We start from the raw sequence: 24136 nt of genomic DNA, 5'->3' as shown, positions 1-24136 counted from the left end.
AAAAGGAATGGACGGAAGAGGATGCATCTGTGTGTGTGTGTAAGCAGGTAGCTGGACAGGTTTACTTAGAAAATAAATAGTTATATAGATGATAGATGGATGGCTAATGAAGGCTTTTTAGAAGAGACAGCATATAAATGGAGACCAAAGGTTAAGCAGATTTTGGAGCACAAAAGCAGGGAGGAGAGCACTGGTGGCAGAGGGCGGCTCGTGTGCGAGGATCTCATGGAGTGTTTGATGGACAACAGGAAGTCGATGGGGTGGGAAGACAGGGAGAGCAAAGCAGATGGTGTAAGCGATGAAGCTGGGTTGAGATTGGGGAGCTGAATGGGGTGGGACTTTGGCATCTCAGGACAGACAATTTGCACTATATACCAGGCCAAGAGGAGTCTGCTGAAAGACTTTGAGCAGGACAGTGCCAAGTTCACGGATTCTGTCACCTTGTCTTAGTCCTTCATCTCTAATTTTCCCTGTGAGGTGGGACTGCTCCAGGGGCTCTTGCAGCATCTGTCTCTCATAGGTAGGTTCTCTTCCATACCGTTGCAGGTGCCTCTTCTCCCAGGACAGACTGGGGCACGTTAGTCCTCCGGAGGTCTCAGCAGTCTGAGCAAGGTGGATGTGCTGAGAGGCGTCGCCAGAGCACTGACCACAGGCAGGTGGCAGCACACCTGGAACCAGGCCGGCTACCACCCTCCTCCATCCACGTTTGGGCTTCCACGGCTGGGTCTGGCTCCACACTTCCCAGGAAACCTGGTGTTGAAGAATCTGCTCTGATTTTCCATTGGATTTTTTTAAAAAAACAAATTGTGCAGTCAATGCACAGATATGGCAAAAATGTGAAGCAAATGACAGAGTGGAGAGCTGCAGCACTATCAAGCAGTGGCTGCTCTCCCTCTCAGTGCATGGCCCCACACCCATCCGAGGGGATCCCTGTTTATGTCACACGTGCGGTTTGGAAGTAGAAAAGTCAACACGGAGGGAAATTTCAGAGAGTGACAATGAAATGTTTTCCAGTCTCGGGCAAAGAATCAGGTGCTATGTCTGAACTCCCCGTCCTACCCTGACATGTTATAATTCTACCCTGACAAACCTTGAAGAGAGCAAATAGTACATTCAAGCAATTTTTATTTTCCTTCCCAAACATATGGATCCATGTCAGTTGGCTTTGGAGAACATTCAGTTTGTGTTTTTGCCGAGAGTTTTGTGGGTGAAAAGTTTAAAAATAGCTGGGTACACGTAGGAAGTCTGCAGGGGAATGGAGGTAAATGCTAAGCTGGAAAGAGGTTCTGTAAGCAAGTGCCTCAGTGTTGGCCCCAAGTGTTAGCAAAGACAAGAGAGCAAACTAACAACCGTGTATTACTCTTGGTCCAGCCAGAGTGTCTGGATCTATATGTGGGAGTAGAGAGAGTGATTCAGAAATATGTTAAATAATTAAAATTGTAAAAGAAGGGCAGGCCTTTGGCATGGCAATTACAATGCTGGTCGAGATGCCTGTATCCCACATTGGATTGCCTGGGTTTGGGACCCAACTCCAGCTTCCTGCTACTGCGGGCCCTGGAAGGCAGCAGTGATGGCCCAGGAATTGAGTTGCTGCCACCCACGTGGGAGGCCTCGGTCGAGTTCCTGGCTTCTGGCTCCTGGCTCCTGGCTTTGGCTTGATCCAGTCTTGGCCATTGCAGGCATTTAGGGAATGAGTGATTCAGTGGATGGGACATCTTTCTCTGCCGGTCTCTCTCTACCTCTCAAATAAATAAGTAAAAATTAAATGCAGGAAATACCACTTAACAAATTAAAAATGAAACTATTTTAAAAAATTTAAAAAGTGGTGAGGGGAAAACAGGGAGAGAGAATTCCATGTGGACGGGCCAGAAAAGTCAGGACTGCAATCTGGAAGGAAGATGTCAGTGAGGGTAGACGCCTAGACAGAGTCCACAGTGGCTAAGGTACGTGCGGACCTGCTTGGAAATAGCAACCTCGCGAGCTTTCTTCTCTGCACGCAGTTTCACATTCACGGTCCCCTGGGACATTTGGACCGAGTGCCATTAAGCGGCCTGATCAGGGTCAGGGCCCTGGACTTGGGAATGTGAAGATGGGGGCTGCCAAGAAAAGCAGGGTGCCAGCCAGCTAAGACACCGCGCCACACACAAACAGATTGCACACGCATGCGTTCGTGCACGGCTTATTTACCCAGTGCTGTTTTGGATGAAGGGCTCATTTGTAATTTGCCCAGGTAGATAAGGCTCATGCTTAAGCAACTGCAAGACTAAGTAGTCTGTGATTTGTCCCCAGCCAGGGACAACCAAGTTCATGTGCAGTTCAGCGGTAGGATAACCCAGCAGGCTTCCTGAGGGAGGCCGTGTTTGGACTGGAATTTGACAGTAGGAGTTTGGTGGGCAGAGTGAGTTGGAGGAATACCTTGAGCTTTGGCCCACATGTGAGAAGGCACGTGTGTGGTGGAGAGTTAAGAGCCTGTTTGGCTGGGGCGTAGAGTGATGAGGCCAGGTGGTGAAGGCCTGGGGGCACATCTGGGGAGAGGTCCCCGACAGCGTGTTGGCAGGAGGGAGCGTCTTGGGCAGGACTCTGTATAAGACACTGTTGCAAATAATAATAATTAGGGTAGGCACTTGGCCTAGCGGTTAAGGCGTCAGCTGGGATGCCCATGTCCCATATTGAGGTACTTGGATATGATACCCTTCTCTGGCTCCTGACTCCAGCTTCCTACTAATGCTGACCCAGGGAGGCAGTGGTGATGGCTCAGGTAGTTGGGTTTCTGCTTCCTGCTTGGAGACCTGGATTGAGTTCCTGGGTCCCAGGCTTGGTCCCTGGCCCAGCCCTGGGTTGTGGCTGGTATCTGGGGAGTGAACCGGCATGTAGCAGTGCATGTTCTCTCTCTGCCTCTCAAAAACCAAAATACTTGGTACTTAGTGTGTGTATGGATGGGGTGGATTGATGCTGGGACAATGGAAACCAGTTGGGAGTCTACAGACTAGGAGGAAGATAACAGCTCATAAAGACACTGGACAGGGGGCATTGGCTTTCAGGCCGCCAAGTCAGGGGTGCCAGGAATCCCTCTTCATGTCCTGTAAATCAAACTAATTCTGACTCAAAGTCATCATCCTGTGTGTCCTTGGGAAACTCTACCGCAGTCATAACTGGGAACCCCTTATCCCAAAGAGGGACTCATCAAAAGCCAGGAGGATTCTGTGGAAGGTGAGCACAGGGATGGGGCCTCTGGTGTCTTGGGGTTTTACTGCCTACTTCCTTGCTGTTCCAGGTGGTGGTCCGTGAAGGCCATTTCTACACCAGGAAGAACTGAGCATTTGAATGTCCTTACTTTACACGTGAGGGAACCAAATCACAGAAGGTTAAGGAACTTGCCATGGGTTAAGGATTAGGAGACCCTGCTGTAACCACTAGTCTACACCATCTGTGTATCAAGAGTGGGAGGGGAGGAAGGAACAAGCCCCTAAAACCTGTAGAGCAAGAATAAGCAAGAGTGGGGACAGATTTGCTGTGAAGGTTAAGAAATTCAAAAAAGGTGGGGTTTCCAACCTGTTTTAAAAATAATTTTTTAGGGCCGGCACCGTGGCTCACTTGGCCAATTCTCTGCCTGCGGCGCCGGCACACCAGGTTCTAGTCCAGGTCGGGGCGCCGGATTCTGTCCCGGTTGCTCTTCTTCCAGTCCAGCTCTCTGCTGTGCCCTGGAGTGCAGTGGAGGATGGCCCAGGTCCTTGGGTGCCTGCACCCCATGGGAGACCAGGAGAAACACCTGGCTCCTGGCTTTGGATCAGCACAGTGCACTGGCTGCAGTGCACTCGCCACAGGGGCCATTGGGGGGTGAACCAATGGAAAAAGGAGGACCTTTCTCTCTGTCTCTCTCTCTCACTGTCCAGTCTGCCTGTCAAAAAAAGAAATAATAATAATTTTTAAATAATTTTTTAAATTACAAAGTTAATAACACTTACCAAAGAAAATACATCAAATTCAAAAGGGGAAATGAAACAGAAAAATATCACCCATCATTGTACCACCCAGAAGCAAAAATTATTCTAATTTGACAGTCTTGATTATTTAGCTTAAATTTTTATCAAAATTTCCCCTTCACCATTAAATATGCTTTCAATTATTATTTGTCATGGCTGCATAATATTCCATTGCATGGGCACCCAATTTATTTTTCTTGCTTGCTTTGCTAATTATCTACATATCCAGGTTGTTCTCCAGTGGTTTGCTATTACAGACTGTGCTGTGATGTACCAATGCATACATCCATATCTCTGATTTGCATAATTTCCTTGTGATGGAGTCCTGAAAATTGAATAAAGAGACACATGCATTTTTAAGGCTACTGATTGTTCTACTTCTTTCCAAGAAGGCTGCACCAATTGCTGTTGAGATCTGGGTATGAACATGAAGTCTATAATATTTGTGAAACCTTTGCTAATTTGAAAGGTGGCAGTGATGTTTCACTGTGCCTGGGTTTGCCTCTTAATCTCTGATATTCTTCAGAACGACCCTATAAAGGATTCACTCCTTAAAACACGATACTCTCAATGACTGAGTTTTTGGTATTTTCTTAAATTTTGCTGAGGCGAGTGCCTCAGGCACCTCACCCTAATCCTGGCCCCATGTCCCCATTTTGCAAATGAGGTTACTATGATTGAGAAATAAATTAACTTGATTAGGGTTCCAGTGGTGGGATTCAAACCCAGGGCCATGTACTCCAAAACCCCGTTCCTTTCTACTAGGCTGTCTGGGTGCACCACTTCTTCCGTTTTTAAAATGTGACTGATGAGCAGAGAAAAGAAAATATGAACAGGACCATGAAATTCCAGAAAAAGAGGAGGATTGGTTCTTTCCATGTAGATGTGGGTTGATTCAGAGGCATGGCAAACCCCAAATCATGGCGTGCATCTGAAAATTCAGGTCTAGCCCTCCGAAAAGAGTGTAGCCCAGCATGTGGGAGCCACCAGAGTGGGCATGCAGGACAGGAAAGGAGGGCTGGGCACACCGAATGGAAAGCTCTGGTGTTTATCCGGGTTAGACCAGAACAGAACGTGACAAGCAGAGTGCCCAGGGATGGTCACGTGCGGTTGGGTCACAGTGCTGACCTTGCTGCCAGGTGCCTGGGAGTGCAGCCAGTTCACTGCTTCCAGCAAGGGCAAAGCTGGGCAGAGGAGACACTCTTAGGGAGCGAGAGCGGGAGCAGGGGGGAGGGCTGCAAGCTCTGAAAGGAACCAGAGAAGCTAAAGAGGTCACTGCAGGTCTTGTCCCAGTGAGGACCACAGCCTCAGACAGTTCCTGAGCACTCCAGAGCGCATGGTAGAAGATGATCTCACTTGCATCGGGCACCAGAGTCTCATCTTACAGGAAGTGGAACATAATTCTTGGAGTAGAAATAGGATGAGGAGTGGCCCATTGCACAAACCAGTTCCCTTGGTTCTGCCAGTCTTTAGACCACTGCCTAGGGCAAAGGCCCTGGTAGTAGATGCAGTCTGCTAATCAGTTTCTTTTTGCTTCTTAAGCATCGTGGTTGCTAAGGGGAACACTGAGGAGGGATTGGACAGTTTTGGCCTTGGTTGGTTGAGGGACAAGATTAGCTTCTGGGAGTGGAGCAACCCAGGGTATAGGGAGCACTTGGGAAGTTGGGATAGGTTTGGGTAACTGCAGAGGTGAATGCAAGTTGGTCATGTGTCAGTGAACGGGAGTGACTTGGCACAGCATGGTCTGGCGCTTATGATAGAATGGAATCAGAGCAACTTACATCAGAGGGCAGGGTCGACAGATGAGATGCACCAAAGTCCATGGGGCCAAGGTGCCAAGATACCACTGAGGGCAGCGGTTCCATGGCCAAGCTCAGGCTCCAGGGTCAGGAGATGGCCCAAAGAAGGCAGAACGGGTCTCATGGTTCTAGAGATTGGTAGGGAGACAGCAAGAGGGAAGTCGCTGGGGAAGGGAAGCCCAGAGCTGAATCTCTGGGAAAAAGGGTGTATTTGAGCAGTAACAAGCAGCAAGGTCCAGTTTGGGGTGATGGCTTGAAGTGGTGGAAGGGAAACTCACAGGGAGGGGGGGTGGCATGGCGTGCGGGGTGGTCACCATGTGCCTGGTTTCCTGCGTGGTGGAATTCTGTCTAGAGATGGCTGAGCAGTGAGTGTAGAACAGCTGGTGCAAAGAGTACCTCAGGCAAAACCTGCTCTGCTCTACCTCTCACTAGGAACTGGGAAAGGAGGCCTCTGGGCTTCTATCCAGAAACTGTGGCCTTTCTGTAGCTTGAGAAAAAGCAAGGACATTCATGAATCATCTGGTAGGTAGTAGGCAGGATAGGGTCTTTTGTTTGAATTCTGGAAGTGACCCTCCCTGGTAGGGAAGGCTGTCCGTATGTGACAGATGCTGAAGCAGAGGCTGAGAGAAATGAGAGAACCTTGACCTCCATGTCGTCATTGTGGATGATGGAGGCAGGATTGGAAACCAAGTCTTTGATACCAAAAGCTGGGACTGTGTTTTTGACTCTAGCAGAGGTTTGTTCCATCAGCTCTATCAGGAAGATTTGAAATCTATGGGTAAATGGTAAATAGTAATGATAGTGGTGGGAGCATGTCTGTGCCCTGAGTGCCAAGGCTGTGCCAGTCCTGTGCCTCAGCTCGTAGCCAGCTGCGGGCACACAGCCAGGACTCAGCGACTACTTGTCAAATGTTGAATGAGGATAAGCAAATGCACCCAGAGCAATGGAGAAACAGGTGCAGGGACCTGAATTCCTGTCTATTTTCAGGCATCTCAGTGGAGCAGGGTTGGGGAACCTTTTGGATATTGATAACATCATTCACAGGCCATACAAAATGATCAACTTAAAAATTAAACTGCTATAGATTTATTGAATTTCAAGTCCCACCTTCAGTTGCCTTGGCAGGGTCAGGCCAAATGATTTTGCAGGCCTCATATGGCTCACAAGCTGAATGTTCCCCATCCCTGTGGTGGAGGGCAGGGTACGATAGGGGAATTTTTTTATTTTTTATTATTTTTTTTTATCTTTTATTTAATGAATATAAATTTCCAAAGTACGTCTCATGGGTTACAATGGCTTTCCCCCCCATACCGTCCCTCCCACCCACCACCCTCCCCTTTCCCACTCCCTCTCCCCTTCCATTCACATCAAGATTCATTTTCGATTATCTTAGTATACAGAAGATCAGCTTAGTATACCTTAAGTAAGGATTTCAACAGTTTGTTCCCACACAGAAACATAAAGTGAAAAATAATAGATGATTTTTTTTAAATGATGATGAAATCAGATCAGACCTATTGTCATGTTTAATCCCAGTGAGAGTCAAGTTGGGAATTGATAGTTTCTTTTCTTTTTTTTTTTTTTAACAGAAGATCAGTTTAGTGTACATTAAGTAAAGATTTCAACAGTTTGCACCCCCATAGAAACACAAAGTGAAATATACTGTTTGAGTACTCGTTATAGCATTAAGCCTCAGTGTACAGCACATTAAGGACAGAGATCCTACATGAGGAGTAAGTGCACAGTGACTCCTGTTGTTGACTTTACAAATTGACACTCCTGTTTATGGCATCAGTAATCTCCCTATGCACCAGTCATGAGTTTCCAAGGCTATGGAAGCCCCTTGAGTTCTCCGACTCTTATCTTGTTTAGACAAGGTCATAGTCAAAGTGGAGGTTCTCTCCTCCCTTCAGAGAAAGGCACCTCCCTCTTTGAAGACCTGTTCTTTCCACTGGGATCTCACTCACAGAGATCTTTTTGCCAGAGTGTCTTGGCTTTCCATGCCTGAAATACTCTCATGGGCTTTTCAGCCAGATCCGAGTGCCTTTAGGGCTGATTCTGAGGCCAGAGTGCTATTTAGGACATCTGCCATTCTATGAGTCTGCTGAGTATCTCACTTCCCATGTTGGATCACTCTCCACGATAGGGGAATTTATGACATCTGGAAAGGCTTCAAAATGCCTGAGGCCTCTTGGAGCTGGGGGAGATTAGAACATTGGAATTGACTTTGCAACTGCGAGGTGTGGATGAAGTGGGCTCCAGTAGATGGGGGACTCTCTGTCGCAGCAGGCTTGAAGGGTGGATAGAAGCTCCTAGGGTCCCAGTAGGGTGACAGGCTCACCACCTGGCTGCCCTCTGCTTTCCAAACTGCAAAGGTGACCTCAAGAGCAAAAGAGCTGGGGAAAGCCAGCTCCCCAGGCATTCTGCCAGGGACAACATTGCCGCCTCTCACTACAGTCCTGCAGCGAAGGACCTCAAGGGGGGCTCATGGGAAGCTCGTGGGTGCTCCCTCCACGTGTCATCAATTCTGTCCTCCAAGCCAGAAAGCTACAACCTTGGACCAAATCTGTGACTCTATGGAGAACATCCCAAAAGGAACATCCCCTGATGAGCTGATTTTCAAAATCTGCACTAAGAAAAACTCGATTTTCTCCGAGGAACTACATTGAAGCCACTTAAATTACAACGAAACGAGACATTGTCCGTGGATTCTTTAATCACGGGAATGACAGAGCTACCCGTCTTTCCCTTTTTGCTGTAACTTTCAGGAAATCCAACTAACGTTGTCCTTCTTTCCAGGTGACATCCTGGCAAGACTCCTTTTCCTTGACCAAGATTTTCTGCTTCTGTTTGTATTGCCTCATTTCATGATAATGTTAGTTGCTTCAATGCTTTGCAGAAATAAGCTAAATGGAAAATTAAATGCAAAATAATACAGGGATGTGAAGCGCCTCCCTCCTTCCTGTTATTGAGGTAGTCTTCATTGAAGAGAGCAGTGACAGACCCTCCTGGGCAGAGTGGCCACCAGGTGGCACCAAAGCTCTCCCACGGCCATCTTCAGTGTGGTAATTTGGCCTGCAAGTGTCTCTATTCAGCCGGCCATTTCTTGGACTGTGCCACACACACTCAGAGTGGCTCCAACCCAAAATGCTCTGGACTTGGTTCTAGGGACTGGAAAAGTTGACCTACAGGAGTTGGGATGGCTTCTTCAAGACCCTGAACTTTCCAAGACCTTCCCCACCTAGATCAGGACCGTAAGGGCTGTGAGGCAGCTGTGTGTGTCTACACCATCCCTGGCTGCTGAATGGGTGACCTTTGTCACAAATGGAGAGTCCAGGGAGGGTGTCACGGTGACAGGGAAAGAGCCCTGTCTTCTTCCACAAATGCTCTAGTGTGACTCCCAGCTGAAATGGACATACTGCCCTTGATAATGACACATCACTGGACAGTAGCTATGACCACCTACAGAGCCAAGATTGAACGGTGGAGACCCAGGTGTGTTGATGTCACCACTCATGGCGGGCTCTGCAATTCATTCAGAGAAACGACATCATTTAAAGCCATTTTGTAACCAAAACTGTAAGCCCCAGATTAGAAATAGGCTTCATGAGAGCTTGAAGAATGACTCAAATATGATCTTTATATCAGGGTCTTGACTCCTCATGAGTACATTTGTTATAATATTTTTATTTATTTGGAAGGTGGAGAGAGAGAATTAATTTCATTCACTGGTTCACTCCCCAAATGCCTGCAACAACCAGGGCTGGGCCAGGCCAAAGGTAGGAGCTCAAAGCTCATTCTGTGTCTCCCACCTGCCTGGCAGGACCCTAAGTACTTGAGACATTATTAGCTATCTCCCAGGGTGTACACTGGCAGGAAACTGGAATTGGGAGCAGAGCCAGGACTCAAAACTCAGGCACTCCAACATGGGATGCAGGCACCTTGAGTGGTGTCTTAACAACAGCACCTAACACTGTCCCCATCAGGTGTAACAGTTGTGACAAAAGGTGTTTCTCTTGAGTGTCCACAGCATTCATGTTCACTTCTCATGCTGGCCTCTCCAGCCTCTGCAGCATCTAACTGTGTTCTCGGGGATTAAAAGAGAAACAGAGTGTAGAAATAATGAGGTGATACTTATGGTCAGTTAGACGCCTGGGGCAGAGAAAGAGCAGGTGGCTGTTCAGCCACTGTGCTACTCTGCTGCAACCCTGATCTTGGAGAGCCCTGGCCAGAACGGGTCCTTGTCACAGTTGTGAGGGTTTGGGGAGGGAGACGCTCTCTCTGGTTGGTTTCATTTGCCTCTAAAAAAAAAAAAAAATCTCTTCTGGACTTGTGCGTCTATTCGAGTATTTCTTGGTGGACAGACTGGAGAATTCATTCACCCAACGAAAGCAAGGCAACAGGAAGATCCCTGCACTTCTACTTTACTTGGGCCTGAAGCGATCAGCCATGGGCTTAAGACATCCCAACCAAAGCAAACACCTGGTCCCACCTGCAGTCAGTGCAGCCTGACACACCCTCTTGTGACTGCCCCCTGCCCTCAGGCCCTGGAATCGAGCAGCACCACAGTCCAGTTCTTCCTATCATGTGTGTCCCAAAAGGCTCAACCCTTGCCCCAAGGGTCCCTCTCATGCTCGTGTTAAGCAACGGAGGCAATGCAAGCTCATTTCTGTAGGGCTTGCCGGGTCAGTGGGAGTGGACTGAGAAACATCTGATGCTTGCAGCACACACTTGGTGGTGGTCAGTATTGGCCAGTGTAGGATCACGAGCAGTAATATGGGGGATCTGATTTGGATGTGTACTTGATCAGGGCACTTGCTGATACAGCCCCCCAGGCATTGCTGGGGCAGAGGAGACAAGAAACTGTGTTCTATTAAGCGGTTGTGATCTTTTACGTTCTATCAAGCTAGGGTTAAAACTGAGACTGCCTACCTCACAGAGCCTAGGTTAGCAAAGAAATAATAAATGAGACAACTCTTTTTTTTTATGGAAAAATTTATTGAGCACCTGTAAGAGGCCAGCATCTTTCACAAGAACAATATCCAAGAGGGTCAGGATTCCCTAGTGGGTGTCAGGAGCCCTCCAGGATAAGGAAGTGCTGGTTGTGTAGCCAGGAGGGAAGCCGAGGCCTCTGGAACCCACCCTATGGCTCCTTCTCCACAGAGTGACTCCCATTTCCCCAACATAGGCACTGGGGCGCCTGAATGCGGTCTTCCCGCCCCTTCCCCCCTTGTGTTATGGGGCATCTGCCTTTCCTGCTTTCAGATGACCCTTGGGGGTCACTCAGTTTGGACCAGACTGTGATGAGGGTGGCGCTGAGAAGACGCTGGGCTCTGAGGCAATCCTGGAGGACATGCGAGAAGAATAAAAGAAGGGCATGGGTTAAGGACGAAGACAGGGCCATCCCTTGCCAGCTGGGCCACTCATGTTTTGCCTCGTTGGCTTTTGTAGCTATTGGGCTTGTGCCCCTGTTCCCTGGGGGCTGTGCCATTGCCTGAGTGACTTTTTTCCTCCTCCCTGATGTCACCGCTGCCTTCCCTTGCCAGCGGCTGACCCTGAGTCACGTTTCCAGGCAGGAGGGCACTGCTGGTGTAGGAACTGGTTCTGTAGAAAGAAGCCCTTTGGTGTTCTGGGCCTGTAGTTCTGTAGTCATTGGCTTGACGGGAGCAGCCTGATTTCTTGGCATCACAACCACAGTCAGCCAAGGTACACACTTCAGAGTCTCAGTTCTTAAGTCTCGAATCAGCCCCAGGCAGTCTAGTTCAAGGGCTGGTTGACCTTCACCCTTGGACCTTGTCTGGCCCACCAAAGTCTTATTGGAACTCTGCCACTCCCGTTCATTTTCATTTTATCCACAGCAGCTTTCCTGCCACAGCGGCAGTAGTTATGATATGACTGCCTACCCTATTTATTACGTAGCCCTTTTCAGAAAATGAATTAGAAGAGACCATATTTTCATTTATTTACATTGGAGTAGAATATTACAGTTTGAAGTCCTACAATGTCCAGGCCGTTTGAGGCAGGATCTAAGGCTCTCATTGCAAGGACGGTGTAGACCTGAGTGGGAGTCTGAGATCAGTAAGGGCTGCGTGAATGACTGTGTCGGAAAGATTTCGGAGGCCGGCTGGGCTGGTGTGGGCATTTTGGGAGTGCTGAACTCTGTGCCATGAGTCATTGTGACAAAGAGCACCAGCCTGGGACATGAACAACACACATCCATGTTCTCCTTCCCCAAAGATAAATGTTTACGCATCTGGGAGACAACTTGGCATTGCCCCTGATGTCACACTTGGCATTGCTGAGGCTGCAGTTGTAAACATGCCCTTCCTGGGGGTGAGATTTGAGTGCCACTCATGCTGCGACAGAGCCAGCCACAGGCAGGGAGAGCCGAGGCTGGGCTCCAGCTGCAGCCGTCCCCAAGCCCACAAGCATTTTTTGGAAGTATTTGGTCAGAACAGTGTGGTAGGTAGGTTCCTGGTTTTGGGGAGAGGGCAGTTGCTAATCTGTGCAATCAAAATGCCAGCTAAAATGTCACCAGTCACTTAAAAATAAAAAATGTAGGACCTGTGGCCAGGCATGCTGACTGGAAAAAGCAGTAGAAAATGTAGCTCCTATTGTCCTTAGACTGTGCTTTTGAAAACTGAAAATTCTTGCGATTACCTACCCAGTATGTCTAATATTCTATGATTCTCTAACTCCAAGGAGAGTCTTACTCAGTGATCTAAATAAACTCAAGAGCGTGGAGAGGTGGTCTGGGGCTCTCATTCATTACAGTGAATGTTATTGGAAAATAGATGCAAATCTAATTTTTGGAACTCAAATCAAATTTTCAATGCATGATGAGTCTGTTACTTGTGCCAAACCCTTAGAAAATCTCTAAGCCACTTTAGTGTAAATTCAGATTTTCAGAAGCCGCATGGCCTCAAAGGCAGGCATCTGTCCACAGCTGTCTTATCGAGCTGACTCTCCCCATTCTAAGCAAGACTTGAAAATTCCTCGGGCTACTGCACATATACACAAAGAATCCCGGAAGGTGCACATTCTGTTACTGTGCACGGCTGGCTCGTGCAAGTCACTTAGTATCCTTCCCACATTCGACATTTTGGCTTTAATTGTTTTCCTTCTCAGCAGGAAAATGTGCTAAATCAGCTCTGGCTGACTGGATCTTCTTTTCATCTCAAATAATTCTAATGAAACATTTAAGTGGTATAAGTGCACTAAGCCATGCCTCAAATTGAGCATTCAAAAATATATATTTTACGGCTTATTTTATTTGCATAAAATGTCAGTATTTTACGGCGAGTCCCTAAAATACACCATCTCTCAGTTAAGAATGGAGAGACTGGCAAATGTGCTCACGGTCCCCAGGCAGCAGACAATGAAATCCCAGACAGACCTGGGGAGCAGGGCAGAGAACGCTGGTGCGTTCCGAGACCAGAGGGACAGGGAGGCCTGAGCCTGCGCGTCTGCATCCGTGCGTCTGAACGACAAAGGCGGAGGCGGTCAGATGTAGAATTCTTCCATGTCATCATCCCCGGGGCCAGGCAACACGGCGGGTGGTGGCATGGCTCTGCTGGTCTGGGTGATGCGAGGAGCGTCACAAGAGAGCTCTGGGGGTGACTTAGGGAGCAAGGAGGTGCTGGAAGCCGGGGCAGCAGTGCCATCTGTCCCTGAGGAGCTGGAGGACCCTTGGATGAAGAAAGAGAGGGAGGCCTGGGAGGCGCCCGCGGGGGCCTCACTGACAGCGGGCAGTGGTGCTTCTCTGGACCCCTTGTGCCCTGGCCGGTGGCTGCTGCGTCTTTCGGAGGGGAGGGATGCCTCTGCCGTGTTGCAGAACCTGCTGGGTGCAGAGTATGCGGAGACCACAGACAGGTCCGAGGAGGACAGCCGCAGGCCTGTGTCCACATCCGTCTCCTGGGCCCCCTCTAAGTCATCCACAGAGAGGGGCTGGCTGTGCCTCCACTCGGCCGCCCTGGGCCCTGGGGCACCTGTGCTGGAAAACCACTGTGGTTCGGAGGAGGTGGCTGGCGAGGGTCCTCCCGTGGGCAAACAGAACAAGGACTTGCTTCGCTGGAAACACCAGGGAGGGCCCTGGGGGCTGCTGGCAAGTTCCTGCTGGTGCATGGGAGGCAGGTGCGTCCAGCTGGGTCCTGGGAGTGGGCAGTCGAGCGGGGACTGCGGGCTGCCGCCACAGCTCGGGGCAGTGATGCTTGGAGAAGGACTGGAACGAGGCTTCTTGTCGGAGGAGTGGTGCGCTCGGCCGGCTTTGGGAAACTTCCTGTGTACCCTTGGCACCTATGGGTGGAGAGGGCACCGCACGTTAGTTAGCCAGGCGTGGATGCATGAGACACACTGTACCATCACCGGGAGACTGCTGGATATGACGGCACCAGGAACCTCATTCTCCCAACTCTAGAGCCAAGATGGGCAGTGGGGCTTTGAGGAGTTCCTGCGTCTTGGGAGCTTGGGGAGATGCAACTCCTCATCCCAGCAGGGAATGACAGCTTTAAATGCACACACATACCGGGTTCCGCAAATCATCCAAAAGGATGAGGGCCTGGCCGAGCAAAGCACTGGAGACAAGAATTACGAGGAAGTGCCAAAAGCATGTTTGATGGGTGTAAGTCTCCTTCCACCCAAAGCTATCCAGTGCCTCCCCTGGGGACGCTGGAAATGGTACTGATGGGAGCTGAGAGCAATCAGGACTGGACGCACAGAGACACCTTCAACTCACAATGGCCCATGGCCCAAGGCCAGCTATTCTCCATGGAGAGAGATTAGCATTTACCAACTTGCTGTTAGGAGCAACTACTGCCTTTCTCTATTTTGCTTTGCAAACATTCTGTATGGGAACGCGACCACTGAGTAATCTTGTGCAGCCCGGTGGGCCTGGGTGAACAGTTTCACCCACTCTGTCCTCCCATCCACTCCCCAGGCCTCCCCCCCCACCCAGCCCTCACTGCGGCTCCCCAGGAGCTCCCTCTCTCTGCTGCATGGAACTGGGAGCCTCCCATGCACACCCCCCTGCCCCGGTCTCCTAGATTCTCCTTGCAGTCTGTGTCCAAGCCTACTGGTCAAGCTTACGATGCGAAGTTTCAGTTAAATAATGGGTCTGAGGCCGGCGCCGTGGCTCACTAGGCTAATCCTCCACCTAGCGGCACCGGCACACCGGGTTCTAGTCCCGGTCGGGGCGCCGGAGTCTGTCCCGGTTGCCCCTCTTCCAGGCCAGCTCTCTGCTGTGGCCCGGGAGTGCAGTGGAGGATGGCCCAGGTGCTCGGGCCCTGCACCCCATGGGAGACCAGGAGAAGCACCTGGCTCCTGGCTTCGGATTGGCGCAGCGCCGGCCATAGCAGCCATATGGGGAGTGAACCAAGGGAAGGAAGACCTTTCTCTCTGTTTCTCTCTTTCACTGTCTATAACTCTACCTGTCAAAAATTTAAAAAGAAATGTTTTAAATGATTTATTTATTTGAAAGAGAAGGAAAGAGAGAGAGAGGGAGAGAGAGAAAACGAGTGAGAGGGCCCAAGAAGAGGGTTCTGACTGGGCTTACTGTATTTACCAGGCACGGGCTTTGCCTTTAGCAACACACACCCCTACCTTGCTATTAAAGAAGAAGTCGATTTCCCCACAGGCATGGAGGGAATTCAGCGAGATCAAATTCTTGTTTGTCGGGTACCTATTGTGGGCAAAGGAAGGGAAGCTTACGCTCCCAACATTTCAGTCTTTGGTCACACGGCACTTATAATTCATTGAAAAAAAAAAAAAAGGGAACAAATAACTGAGACAAGAGACTGTGACGAGGGACACAGTAAAGGGAATTGAGGGAGAGATCACGTCGCCCAGTGGGGCAAAGCAGTCTTCGGTGGAGATGGCCAGAGGTGAGTCTTGGAGGATGGGTACCTGCGCTCCCGATGGAGGGCCTGAGAGAAAGCGGCAGGCTGGGGAGAGGCTGAAGTAAGCAGAGGCTGGGTGCTGGCAGAAGAGCCAGGGGCCTGTAGGGGGCAGCAGCAGTTTAGCTTGGCTGGGGTGCAGGTGTGTGGAAGGTCAAGTTGGGAATGGGGTCCAGAGCCATATTGGTCAAGAGGATCCTGGCCATCTGGGTAAGTAATGCACATGCTGATTATCCTTCCACTAAGTCATGCTCTTGATTATGGTTCCTCTCTATGGCCCTTCCTTGCATTGATTTCTATCATTTGTCTAATTCCTGAAATCTCCTAATACTGTAGCAATTGAATTGACTCATCCTTTCAATCGTTAACTGGGGGTCTTTTAAGCAGAGCTGCTTGATGGGTGTGCTTAGGTTTTCAGCTTTCAGTGGATTATTAAAGATGCCCAAGAGGGGGCAGCATGGTAGTGTAGCTGGTACCTGCAGCACCGGCATCCCAGATGGGCACTGGTTCATGTGCCGGCTGCTCTGCTTCTGAGCCAGCTCCCTGCTATCGCACCTGGGAGAGCAGTGGAAGGTGGCCCAGGTGTTTGGACCCTGCACCCGCATGGGAGACCTGGACGAAGCTCCTGGTTTTGTAGCAAGATAGCGCACAGTCAGAACTGCACAATGAGTCGGATGGAGGTCAGTCTGGAGGCAGGGAGACCATTTAGTAAATAGCCCTGTACTCTTTCATGTATTAAGATTCAGGAATCAGGCCAGTGCTGTGGCTCACTAGGCTAATCCTCCGCCTGCGGCGCCAGCACTCCGGGTTCTAGTCCCGATTGGTGGCTTCGGATCAGTGCAGCACACGGGCCATAGCAGCCATTTGGGGGGTGAACCAACGGAAGGAAGACCTTTCTCTCTGTCTCTCTCTCTCACTGTCTAACTCGGAATCCACAATTGCTCCTTTTCTTCTCCCATGGATTCAGATACTCAGGATTCTCCATGAATTATCTGTTTGGAATTTTTGATGCTTCTTCAATCCTAGGTTTCTACCTTCTCTCTGTGTGTGGTTTCTGTTTCCGCCCCGGTGACTTGCTGATCCTATTCCCTCCCAGCATAGCATATTGCAAACCGCAAGTTGTTTTCCTGAGAGTGGCTTTCAGAGCTGCAGGTGAAGAGCAGCAATTCAGGTTTCTGAGAGCCTGAATTACGGAGCCTTAAAGGATGTGACGCAAACGCTTTTCGAACAGGCAGCAAGTGCAGAAGGTGAGGCTCCTCTGAACTCGTGCTCCCCCAGGTCACTCTCCACTCTCAGGTCTGGTTTGGGGCAGCTCCAGGTTACATGGCCATGGGCACCTCGCTGATAAGGAGTAGGAAGGTTCTGCCTGGAGTAGGACCCTCTCACCAGGGCTTGCTGAATGTGTTCCACGGTCCCCTACACTCCCACACAGCTGGTGCTCTGGTTGGATGGTCTTTCTGCTCTGCAAGGCTCCGAGCTCCACCAGGAAGATCCTGCTTGGCACACGCTTTGCCCAGTGCCTGAGCCTTAACAGGAGGGTAAGCGCCAGGAGGAACCACCTCTCCACCACGGGGTAAGGAGCAGCCCCAGAAGGCCCAGGTGTGCCAGGTGTCACAGCTGAGTCTGGCTGAAGGAGACAAACTAAGGCCTGAGGCTCTTTAGAGAAGGAAGTCTTTGGATATGCAGGCTGCTTCCAGGGGGCACCATGATGATTAATTAAAATACCTGCCTTATTTCTCCCAAAGGCCGATCCCTCTGGGTGTCCTAATGTCATTTTCTTACTTGACAAGTGTACGCCCCCTTGTACCGTCTGCCCTTGAGTGCTTGCTCTTGGTGAGTATGTTGACAGTCTGCACCCGCATGGAAAGGGATGCCTCTGTGGGCACTGCTTTGTAAGAAGCAAAAGGGCAAGGTTCTCCTGCAAGGACCTGCTGGGGAACATTTAAATCCTCCCAGGCTCAGGGAACAGGCTGGTGTTAAATTTGGCTTCAAGTCAGGCACAACCGGCAGAGGACAAATCCTTGGTGGTGGCTCTGCAGAGATTCATGACTGTGCTTGGTTACAGAAACCTACCTCGACTTGGTCTTATTTTTATTGCATGATGAAGGCAGGAGTCCAGATGAACCCTGCACTCTGCTGCTTAACGGAGAGGTGACACCCAATCTTTTTCACAGGAAGGGCTGCCCACATGCACAGTGGTGATGTCTGCGGGGTGGGCAGAAGGCATGGCTGGCCCCGTGCTGTCCATAAGGGCAGGAACCTTGAGGTGGGAGCCAGAAGGGGGTAGGTGCAGAGCCCCCATTCCTGCAGCTCCCAAGCTAGACCAAGGGCCCCTGTGCTTGTGGGATCTTCTTGGAGCAGACCTGCTGGCAATCTCTGGCTGTGCCCAGTGGCAGAGGAGTTGGCTTTCCAGAGCGAAGCAAGACCCTGCCTCCTCCTCACGCAGAAGCTCTCGGGGACGGCCTTGCTGGGCTCCTCCCGGCGCCAGCAGCAGTGGCCCATGGAGAGGGCTCCTTGCTTCCCCTGGGAAGCAGTGTGGGCCGGCTGCCTCACTGGATTCCCTTTCTGGCTATTTAAGGAACTTTCTCTAAGGAACAGAAGAGTGTTCCATAAACTAATCTGCATAGGGCTCCCAGCCAGGGAGATCTGGTTATGTTCCTGCACTCACCAGGAAACTGGAATTCAGCAAAGGGCCCACGAGCTTTCCTGCAATTTTGAGCACAGCCAGTTGGGGAAGTCAAGAGGGCTGGTGTGGCCACTGAGCCAAAGCATCTTTTTCAGGGATCAGGGTGCTCATTCCCTGGTGCACAGCCAGAATCTTTTCTTGTTACATCTCTAAAGAAGGGGATTCTGCTCCTGCCCCAGGAACCCCAGCAGATTCACTGATGGTCAGCCTCACCCCCATCCCTCGTCTTGCATAGTAAGGCCATTTCCTCTTGCTCTGTCTTTGGCACAAACATGACCAGGGTGGTGCTGTCTGCCATATAATTATGCAGTGGTGGATCTTTCCATGCAGGGACTCAAAGCAGTTAGGGACTGTCTCAAGGATACTGGGCAGTGGGTGCACCCATGGGACTTTTGCTCCAGAGGAAAACAGCCAGGGGCAGGCATTTGGCACAGGGATTAAGTGGCTGCTTGGGATGCCTGCATCACTGCTGGAGTCCGTTTGGATTCCAGCTTTCTGCTAATACACACCCTGAGAGGCACTTGGGTCCCTGATACACAAATGAAAGTCCTGGATTGAGTTCCAAGTTCCTGGCTTTGGCCTGGCCCAGCCTGGTTTTTGCATGTATTTGGGTAGTGAACCAGTGGAAGGAAGATCTCTCTTTGGCTCTCTCTGCCTTTTAAACAAACAAACAAACAAACACACAAAGAAGACAAAGAAAAACACCCCATGTTGCTTGTCCTTTCACTCTGCTCTGTGTGGTTTTTATATTACCTGCTAAGGATCCTGTCCCCTGGGCAGAGCCTGGGCTGCCTTTTGTTGAATGGTCAGTAGAAAGAGATGAGGAAGACTTGGAAGAGAAAGACAAGGTTCACTTTAAAATTGGACAGAGCCTGTGTGCATTTTATACCAGTGACATCCTTAGGAAGAGGTTTGACAGTTGCCACTGGGACTCCTTACCGATGGGGGGCTTGGCGGAGCAGCCTGTGCTGGATGGCCATGTGCCCACCTTGCTTTCCCCTTTGCCACTGTGGAAAGGGAAGGCTTTCTGGAGAAGCATCAGAGCCATGTGCCAACTGCACTCCTCATAGAATGGAAAGTGGCATACGATGCAGGGTAAACTCAAAGTGCTTTCTCTCCAGAAAAGGAGAATGGCTGCAAAGTGAGCACCATCCTGACTGCCAACAATTCCACAGTCTTCTGGCTGCACCCCACACAACTCCAAGTGATCTCCTCCTGGTCCAAACCTGAACATGTCTTTGGCAAACCCCACTCCTCAGCAAGTGTTGTAAGTCACCCCTGCTCCTGTGACCTTATGTTTTCCAGGATCCTAACCCAAGTGTTCCAGCTGTGGGGAGGTTCTGTTGTTCCCAAACACAGCAGGTTCATTTGTAACTGTGACATTTCAAGGTGATCCCAATGTCTGCTTCGAGAGTACATGCCCATCTTGAGACAGATTTCCAGGTGATGCTATGAAGCCTGGTCTGTCGCTCTTTTCTCTTGGTACTGTTATATGGAAGTGGTTTATCTTGTAAGATCCATGTGTTGGGAGCTTGGTCCCAGAACGGTGATGTTGGGAGGTGGTGTGGAGCCCTTAAGTGGTGGGATCTAGTGGGAAGTCCTTGGCCAATTAGGGGCACTAGAAGGGATTAAGTATCTCTGCAGGGACCCTGGTTAGTTTCTGAGGCAGGGTTGTCATAAGAGCCTGCCTCTGGTCGCACCCAGCCTCTCTCCGGGCTTCCTGTTCTGAGATGTGTGATCTCTTCTCCCACCCAAGTACTAACCAGGCCCGACCCTGCTTATGGGATCTCTTCTGCCACACCTACTGCCATTTGCACATGCTTGCAGGAGCCTGTGCCACACTGCTTGGACTTTCAACCTCCCAGGCTGTGAGCTAAATAAACCTCTGTGCTTTATGAAGTTAGCCAGCCTCAAGTATGCTGTGATAGGAATGAAAAGCAGACCCGCAGAGGTACATCACAAGAGTGGTGCTGCTGGGCCAAAGGGTGGGCGTACCTTTGGCTCTAGGAGAGACTTTTGAACAATTTTCCAAACTGATGGTATTGATGTACAATTCCACCTGGAATTTGTAAGTATCCCAGTTGCTCCACACCCAATGTTTGGTGTCATCATTCTTTCTCATCTTTGCCATTCTGGTGGGTGATGGTGTCCCATCCTAGCATCAGTTTCATTTTCTTTGTACTGAGGATACAGAGCGTCTCTCTGTGCGGTTACTGGCAATTTGGACATTTTTTTTTCCCCTGAAGCACCTGCTCTTTATACTCAAGCATATTCTAGACTTAATTCTTTTCTAAGATGTACACATTGCAAATATCATCCAATCCAGGACTTGCCGTTTTATTCTCTAACTGGTATAATCTGATGAACAGAAGTTCTTATTTTTAACATAGTCATTTATCTTTTTTTTTCCTTTTCTTTTAAGGCTCTGCTGTAAGAACTCTTTCCTACCCCATTGAGTGGCTATTCTGAGTCCAGGGGTGAGGGCCAGGGTAGCCAAGGGCTTGGGTCCCTGAGAACAAGCACGTGTAGAGGAAGGAATGAAGCATCCAGCTCTGTTACGCCACTATGTGTGATCCTCAGCTGGACCTGGGCCTACCAAACGCCTCTGCAGACAAATGAGACATTCAGCAGAAATGGACTTTTACACGTCTACAGGGTCCATTGTAAAATCTTCATTTAGTGCTATGAAGCTTTTAGGAGCTGTGCTGGCTGACCTCTGGTATCTGGAATTATGTATATAAAACAAATAATCTGGGGCCAGCGCTGTGGCGTAGCGGGTAAAGCCGCTGCTTGCAGTGCCGGCATCCCATATAAGTGCCTGTTCGAGTCTCAGCTGCTCCACTTCCGATCTAGCTCTCTGCTATGGCCTAGGAAAGCAGTAGAAGATGGCCCATGTCCTTGGGCCCCTGCACCTGCCTGGGAGATCTGGAAGAAGCTCCTGACTCCTGGCTTCGGCTAGGCACAGCTCTGGCAGTTGCAGCCAATTAGGGAGTGAACCAGTGGATGGAAGACCTCTCTCTCTCTCTCTCTCTCTCTCTCTCTCTCTCTGCCTCTCCTCTTTGTGTGTAACTCTTTCAAATAAATAAAATAAATCTTAAAAAAACCCAAATGATCTCGTTTGCACCTAACAGATACTAAATAAACTCCAGCTGAGATCTTCTAAACTTGCTTATTAGCAGAAAAATTTAATGTGCTTATTTTAGGGTACCTCAAAAAGTTCATGGATGGGGTCAGCACTGTGGTGAAGTAGGTTAAGTCTCTGCCTGTGGCACCCCTTCCAGTTAGAGTCCTGGCTGCTCCACTTCTGATCCAGCTCCCTGCTGATGGCCTGGGAAAGCAGTAGAAGATGGCCCCAGCGCTTGGGCCCCTGCACCCACATGGGTGCACGTGGCTCCTACTTCTGGATCAGCTCAGATCCAGCCCTTGCAACCATTTGGGGAGGGAACCAGCGGGTGGAAGACCTTTCTCTCTGTCTCTTCCTCTCTGTCTGTAACTCTGCCTGTCAAATAAATAAATAAATCTTAAAATTTTATGGAATAATGGAATTAAAAGATGTTTATTTCAGGGTAAACAATTTTTTTGAAGGGGCAGGCACTGTGGCACAGTGAATTAAGCTGCCATTTGGGACATCCATGTTGCATATCACAGTACTGGGTTCGAGTCCCAGATTTTTTGCTTCTGGACCAGCTCCCTGCTAGTAATGCACCTGGCAAAACAGTAGATGATGGCTCAAGTACTTCTTGGGTCCCTGCCACCCACATGAGAGACCTGATTGGAATTCTGGGCTTCTGGCTTTGGCTGTCGTGGGCATTTAGAGAGTGAACCAGGGAATGGAAGATCTTTCTCTCTCTCTCATTCTATCTCACTCACTCAGCTTTTCAAATAAATAATATTTATAAAATTTTTGAACTCCATGCATAGTGTTTTCATAATACACATTTTCCACAAACTTTTATATATGTGTAAACATATATATATATCATACGTCAAAAATGAACAAAGCTATGAGGACTCCGGGATTCTGGGGGAAAGCATTATTTAATGATAGCTTCAGGTGCCTCTGCAACCTGCTTTATTTATTAACAGTAGCAGCTCTTGGGAAAATTAGCAGGTATCATAGGAAAGTCTGAGGAGGAAGAAATTGAGCACCTAGCGGTGCCAGGAAACACCCAGGTTATTGATTCGATACCCAGCATATTGAAAGGATATCCATTAAGGAGGAACAACAGAGAAAATCAAGGTTATATATGAGGAGAGGGAGCTGAGGCTGACAGATCCAATGATCGAGAAAGAACTCGAGAAAGAACACAATGTGTGAGAGTACTTCAAACAGCCAGGCGGAAATGGAGTAAAAAGAGAAGTTTACTTTGGTGCAAAAAAAAAAAAAAAAAAAAAAAAAAAAAATCCATGCATATGAGGAGTCTTCCAAAAGGTAATAGAAAAAGCATAATATGCAAAAAGTATGCATGGATTTCAAATGTTGCACCAAAATAAACTTGTCTTTGATTCTATTTCTCCATGACGTTTCTGAAATACCCTCATGTATGAGCTGCATCTTCCCTGAACATTTATGCTTCAATATGATTTGTAAATTCCGTACCCCTCGGCTGTAAAACACAAGAGTAGACAGAATTGATTTTTATATTAACAAGGGCTCATCCGAATTTCATGAAGTGCCATGATTTGAAGGAATTTCAAATGAGAAATACTCCTGGACATGCTTCAATAACGACTGATAATGAGCAGAAACTTTGGTAAAAATCTGATTCTTACTGCATTTGAACAATAACCAAGAGGCAGAGTTTTGCGGTTTGAATTATCCAGATATTTTCTTCAATTCAGCATTTGAGGATATTTTTAAAAGATTTATTTATTTATTTGAAAGGCAGAGTTACAGAGAGGCAGAGGCAGAGAGACAGAGAGGTCTTCCATCTGCTGGTTCACTCCCCAGATGGCTGTAACGGCTGGAGCTGCACTGATCCAAAGCCAGGAGCCAGGAGCTTCTTCCAGGTCTCCCACATGGGTGCAGGGGCCCAAGGATTTGGGCCATCCTCCACTGCTTTCCCAGGCCATAGCAGAGAGCTGGATCAGAAGTGGAGCAGCTGGATTTGAACCAGTGCCCATATGGGATGCCAGCACTGAAGGCAGTGGCCTTACCCACTATGCCACAGCGCCAGCCCCCATTTGAGTTTTTTTTTTTTTTAATATTTATTGATTGATTTGGAAGGCAGAATTGGAAAGAGGGAGAGACCCTCTCTCAGCACTCTCAGCACATGATAGTGATACCTTCCATCCACTGGTTTACTTCCCAAATGGCCACAACAGCTGGGGCTGGGCCAGGCCAAAGCCAGGAGCCTAGAACTCCATCCACATCCCTTACATGGGTTGGGGGAGCACAAGCACTTGGGCCATCTATTGCTTTTTTTTCTCAGGCACATTAGCAGGGAGATGAGTTGGAAGAGGAGCAGTCAGGGCTTGAACCAATACTCATTTGGGGTGCTGGCATTGCAGGAGACAGCTTAACTTGCTGCACCACACCGCTGGCTTGTGCATTTGTGTTTTGTGCTACTGCTGGGTTGAACTTCGGCAAATTACTATAATCTAGACCAGAGGATTATTGTGCATGTATATATTTGGGGCACTGAGACATGTGGCTTCACCCAGGGCTCCTCTGTCTCAGCACAATCGACATTTTAGGTTGCAGAGTTCTCTGCTGTGGAGAACTTAGCAGTGTCCAGCCACAGATTCCTGTAGCACACCCCCATTCCCCCCCATCTC

General features: G+C 49.2%; 1 protein-coding gene across 4 annotated transcripts in view; it reads right to left on the bottom strand.

Moving 5' to 3' along the window:
• Nucleotides 1–10759: 10759 nt before the first annotated feature.
• FAM124A (family with sequence similarity 124 member A) overlaps nt 10760–24136 on the bottom strand; it is a 79656-nt gene continuing 66279 nt past the window's right edge. For all 4 annotated transcript variants that reach the window (XM_051832225.2, XM_051832224.2, XM_070048895.1 and 1 more), the window contains one exon: nt 10760–14077. In XM_051832225.2, the coding sequence (XP_051688185.2) occupies nt 13286–14077 (792 nt within the window). In that variant the 3' untranslated portion in view covers nt 10760–13285. The remainder of the gene's footprint in view (nt 14078–24136) is intronic.

Source organism: Oryctolagus cuniculus, chromosome 9 (genome assembly GCF_964237555.1).
Source record: "Oryctolagus cuniculus chromosome 9, mOryCun1.1, whole genome shotgun sequence".
Taxonomy (NCBI): Eukaryota; Metazoa; Chordata; class Mammalia; order Lagomorpha; family Leporidae; genus Oryctolagus; species Oryctolagus cuniculus.
The sequence above is the reverse complement of the archived record's forward strand: the minus strand, read 5'-3'. Positions and strand labels throughout refer to the sequence as shown.